The sequence below is a fragment of the Bison bison genome, unplaced genomic scaffold (genome assembly GCF_000754665.1).
Source record: "Bison bison bison isolate TAMUID 2011002044 unplaced genomic scaffold, Bison_UMD1.0 scf7180017845418, whole genome shotgun sequence".
NCBI lineage: Eukaryota > Metazoa > Chordata > Mammalia > Artiodactyla > Bovidae > Bison > Bison bison.
In genome coordinates, this window is record NW_011475991.1 from 24,159 (window position 1) to 29,815 (window position 5,657).

At 45.6% G+C, this 5,657-nt stretch overlaps 1 protein-coding gene across 1 annotated transcript; it reads left to right on the forward strand.

Annotated features, from left to right (window-relative positions):
* Positions 1-1,834: 1,834 nt before the first annotated feature.
* LOC104984634 (disintegrin and metalloproteinase domain-containing protein 30-like) lies at positions 1,835-4,006 on the forward strand. The gene has a single exon (XM_010834460.1). The coding sequence runs from the start codon at positions 1,835-1,837 to the stop codon at positions 4,004-4,006; it is 2,172 nt and encodes a 723-aa protein (XP_010832762.1).
* The last annotated feature ends 1,651 nt before the right edge of the window (positions 4,007-5,657 follow it).

Here is a 5,657-nt window from a genome sequence, read left to right on the forward strand (position 1 = left end):
TTCTGCCATTAGGGTGGTGTCATCTGCATATCTGAGGTTACTGATATTTCTCCCGGCAATCTTGATTCCAGCTTGTGCTTCTTCCAGTCCAGCGTTTCTCATAATGTACTCTGCATAGAAGTTAAATAAACAGGGTGACAATATACAGCCTTGACGTATTCCTTTTCCTATTTGGAACCAGTCTGTTGTTCCATGTCCAGTTCTAACTGTTGCTTCCTGACCTGCATACAAATTTCTCAAGAGGCAGATCAGGTGGTCTGGTCCCTTACTGTCTGCTAATTATACTCAGGGCTTTGCCTGCCAACCAGGTCATCTCCACAGTACACAGGCCTCCTCCTTTGCCACCCCCCGAGGGTGGCCGTTTCAAGGCGTTTCCCCATCCTCTGCTGTAAGCTAAGCAGGGCTGTGTTCTGGCACTTTCTCACAGCACAGGAGAATGGCACCTTAAAAATCTCCATTTCCTGAGAAGAGCTTGTCATATTTCTCCTCCATAGGTAAGTCGACTTGTTTTGATGTTTTCTTTTTCCTGAGTGTCAAGACTAAAATACAGAAGCCAGAAATGGTAATATTCTTTTTGATTCTTGCTTCTTTCATTTGTGAGAATTCATTCAATCATATAAATGAAGCAGAGGCTGCTTTATTCCTATTTTTTGAAGCTTTCCACTCCTGTCCCTCCCCAGAGTGTCAGCAGAGGTAAGTCGTAAACATTACCTGTTGTGCGTGGGTCAGGCGGCCCGGGTTGTGTGTGGCAACAGTGCCACACAGTAACACCATCAGAGCAAAACCAGAGTTTCAGTTCCCTCATGTGTGAAGTATGGATGATAAGCATTATCATTATCTGCACGCTAGGCATTTTTGCGAAGAGTTAATGGACTGATTCATAAAAAGAGCTGAGAAGAGTGGAGGGTACACAATAAGCTTTCCAGAAATACTATGTATTTTATGGAACTGCAGTCCATTTTCTGTTCCATAGACAACATCACTTGTCTGGATTGTTATAAGATCATCTTAACTAGTCTCCCAGATACAAGCCCCATCCTATTTTTTGACCTTTCCCTGTAATACAACTGGAATTGATGTTAGTCTTCGTGGATTCTCCTAGTATTTGACTGTTCCTAGATTCTACATCCAAAGCACACCCACACCAAAAATCACGCTGATCCCTGGCACCCTAAGGACACACAGCAGAAAGAACCAACCGGCAAAATGAACTTAGAAACGTCCGCTTGCCTGAAGCCAGGTAGGGGGTGGGGACATGAGTCAGCTCTGATTTTCTCAGGCTCTGGTGGTCCTCTACTGACTCCAGGAAACCTCTTTGCTGTAAGAGACTCCCCGTGAACACTGAAAATGGTGTAACGGTGAGGTGGGCACAGCACCTGTGAAACAGCCGAATCAGCCCATGGAAAAATCAGGTGTGTCCTGAGGCCAATAGAAACAAAGAAATAGCCCAAGATACACTGAGCCTTTGTCAAGTTCTCTGTTCTTCTTACTCTTTAGTCCTTTTCCCTTTCTCAAGCTGCTCTCTTGCCTTCTCCCACCAGCCTGCAAGCAGCCTCGCTCTTCATTTTATTCTGGCGCACCTTCCTTGGATTCTTCCACGTGCGCCCAACGGCACCGCCCAGAGAACGAACTAGATGCGTTGGGCGGGGCGTGTAGCTGCTGGGGAAATCAGCTAGCCTCAGCCTGACCCAGCTTGGCCCAGGGCTGCGCTCCCATACACCGCACCAGCGAGCTTTGCACGCACTGCTCCCCGCGCCTGTAGCAGAGGTCCCTGGAAGGCTGACTCTCAAGGCCACAGTGGCAGGGACTGAGTCAGTGGGGAACAGGCTGTGCCATGAGGTCAGTGAGGACCTGCCTCTCCCCAGGCCGGTCGCTAGTCCTGGCGGTGCTCCTGGTTGACTCTCTTGGCAAGGATTTACATTTTCACCCTGAGTGGGGCTTTGACTCCTATGAAATCACCATTCCCAAGAAGCTGAGCTTCCGTGGAAGGGAGCAGAGAGCGGCCAGGCACGTGTCCTACCTCCTGAAGGTAAAAGGCAGGAACCGTGTTGTTCATCTGTGGCCCAAGAGGTTTCTGTTGCCTCGGAATTTGCAGGTTTTCTCCTTCACAGAACAGGGGAGACTCTTAGAAGATCACCCTTATATACCCAGTGACTGCAACTATATGGGCTTGGTTGAAGGAAATCCGGATTCTCAAGCTACGATAAGTACATGCATGGGAGGTCTCCGGGGCATCCTGAAAATTGATGCCAATCATTACCAAATCGAGCCCCGCAAGGCTTCTTCCAATTTTGAGCACGTGGTATATCTCCTGGAGAAAGAGGAAGAATTTCCCTCTGATTTCTGTGGCTTAACTAATGATGAAACAGTAGAGCAGATGGCCCAGCATGAGAACATGGCTCCGATACCGGAATTTACTAAGTCGTATATGCACCAAAAGTACTTGGAATTAGCCCTGGTCTTTGATAACAGTAGGTATTTATATTTGAACTCCAATCTTACTCAAATCATAAATGATGCCATTCTTCTGACTTCAATTGCAGACTCTTACTTTCAAGATGTCCGTATGAGAATACAGCTATTAGCTGTTGAAGTATGGACAGACAGAGACAAAATAAGACTTAATTTTGGACAGCTATCACAAGTTTTAGGCCAGTTTGTGCAGTACAGGTCACGTGACCTACGTGTTCGGATTCCAGCAGATTGGGCACACCTGTATGTTCACAAAAAGTTTAAGGATGCACTTGCACATCACTGGGGAAGTGTATGTAGTATGATGCCTTCTGGATCTACAAGTTCTGTGCTAGATAGAAACATCCTTGGCCCTGCCACTTGGACTGCTCATGTTCTGGGCCATAGTGTGGGAATGACCCATGATTATGAATACTGCCAGTGTAAGGGTAGGCATAGTTGTATCATGGGCACTGGACGAACTGGGTTTAGTAATTGTAGTTATGCCGAATTTTATTCACATGTAAATTCAGGATTAAACTGTCTAAATAATCTCCCAGGCCTAGGCTATGTGGTTAAGAGATGTGGAAACAAAATTGTGGAAGAGAATGAGGAATGTGATTGTGGTTCAGGAGAGGAGTGTGAAGAAGACGGGTGTTGTCAACTAGATTGTAAATTCAAAGAAGGAGCCAACTGTAGCACTGGACTTTGCTGTCATAAATGTCAGTTTCGTCCATCTGGATACATGTGTCGGGTGGAAGAAAATGAATGTGACCTTGCAGAGTACTGCAATGGGACCTCAGCTTTCTGTCCAAGTGATACTTATAAGCAGGATGGAACCCCTTGCAAGTACAGGTCCCGTTGTGTCAGAAAGGGCTGCCAATCCAGGACTATGCAATGCCAAAACATTTTTGGGGCTGATGCTTTGGGGGCTCCTCATCAGTGCTATGATGCAGTTAATGTAATAGGTGATCAATATGGGAACTGTGGCATTATAGGAGTTCGTGAGTATAAAAAGTGTCCCAAAGAAAGATCCTTATGTGGCAGGCTACAGTGTATAAATGTCGAAACCCTCCCTGATATGCCAGATCACACCATCCTAATATCCACTCATCTGCATAAAGAAAATCTCATGTGCTGGGGCATTGGCTATCATCTAGCCATGGTACCTATGGGGTTACCTGACCTGGGTGTGATAAATGATGGTACCTCCTGTGGTAAGGAGCGGGTATGTTTTAATAGAAATTGTGTGAATAGCTCAATCCTGAATTTTGACTGTTTCCCTGAGAAGTGCAACCGCCGAGGAGTTTGCAACAGCAACAGAAACTGCCACTGCATGTATGGTTGGGCCCCTCCGCTCTGTGAGGAGGTAGGATATGGAGGAAGCATCGACAGTGGGCCTCCAGGGCCCCTAAGGAAAAACATGCCCATCTCTCTTCAGGTTGTGATTCTTATATTAATGCGCCTTATTTTCTTAATTATCTCAGTGATTGTTGTGTTTTACAGGAAAAATCATAGGAATCTAATCCAAAGAGAAAGAAATACCACCCTTTAACCCTGTTGTAGAACAAGGCAGAAACAGAAAAAAACACCAGAAAAGTAATCAGGCAATTGACACTCTACTTTTATTACACATGGTCATAAATTGAACAAGCTTCTCATTTATCCAAACCAATCTTCATTCCTCTTTCAATTTATCTTAACTTTTTGAGGTTTTGATAAGGAAATAAATGGTATTCTTCATTTGGAATCAAATCAATGCATTTTCTTTTCCTATTTGACTTTCCCTTTAGTGTCTGTTCACGTTTTGAATATCCTTAAAAGAATGCCCTGGGAGCTGTTCTGAACACTCGCATTGTGAGTTTAATAGAATTACAGTGGATATCAGGGCAAAATCCTGTCTCTCAGTTCCCAGCAAACAAAGCCATTGTCTCCCTTTCCCTCTGCCTCCCTCACTGTCATCAATAAAAATCATGTGTCTGTGCTCCACACTGATCTATAAATATTGATTGCCATATTATATATATATACATATATATAAAATGATACTTCAGAGAAGGCAATGGCACCCCACTCCAGTACTCTTGCCTGGAAAATCCCATGGGCAGAGGAGCCTGGTAGGCTGCAGTCCATGGGGTGGTTAAGAGTCGGACACGACTGAATGACTTGACTTTCACTTTTCACTTTCATGCATTGGAGAAGGAAATGGCAACCCACTCCAGTGTTCTTGCCTGGAGAATCCCAGGGATGGGGGAGCCTGGTGGGCTGCCATCTATGGGGTCACACAGAGTTGGACACGACTGAAGTGACTTAGCAGTAGCAAAGTGATAGTTTACAAGGGGAGTCCCTCAGTTAAGGATCTTCCTCTGTTACAGTGACTGTGCGGTTTGCTGTAGCTCTTTAGAAATCAGGTCTCTGACTCAGTGTTTGGGTTGGCCTCAGTTGGGTTGAGGGCTCTAATCTATCATAACTCCTGCATTGTACCAGTCTACAAATGATGACAAGACCTGGAAGTATCCTGTGGGCAAGACCCTTAATGGAAGTCTGGGCTTTGGATTTCTGCTTGCAGGGACAAGACTTTTGTGAACGTGTGCTGGGGGACATCTGGCCTTAGGTTTGCCACACCACTAAAGAGAGCAGAGGGCAGTGAGGAACACCTTTCATCCCAAGTACACCCATGTCTGCCTCCAAGCACCCCTCTGCCTGGTGCTTTGGCTGGGAGGAGAGGAGGACTGAGTGGCCCCTTCAGAAGAGTCAGTGACCACCTCTTGGTCATCATCCCAGCCCATTGACAGCCGAAGTGTTTTGGTCTTGTTTGGGGCTGAACCCTCCTGCTGTTCCCTTAGCTTCCGTGGGGCTCATGCTTCCCTAGCCAGCACTGCAGGTCAACTCCAGACTCTTCTTTTTTTAGCCACGTAGTTCTGACTTAAGATGTCATGGGAGGTTCATGGTAAAGAGTGAGCCCTGACTACTTGGGGATTCTTCTTACTCAGGGGAGAAAGACCAAGATAACCCCATTCTTGTGATTATAATTTTTTAAGATTTATCAAGCTTGGCCATCAGAAAATGTCCTTAAAAAGCAAGCACTTCTAGTTACAGTTGCAATACTGGTAATGGTGGCTACCATTTATTGTGGCTTGACTGTGTGGCAGGCAATGTTCTTAGCACTTCATCAGTGTTAATGTGGATAGTTCTGAATATGCTCT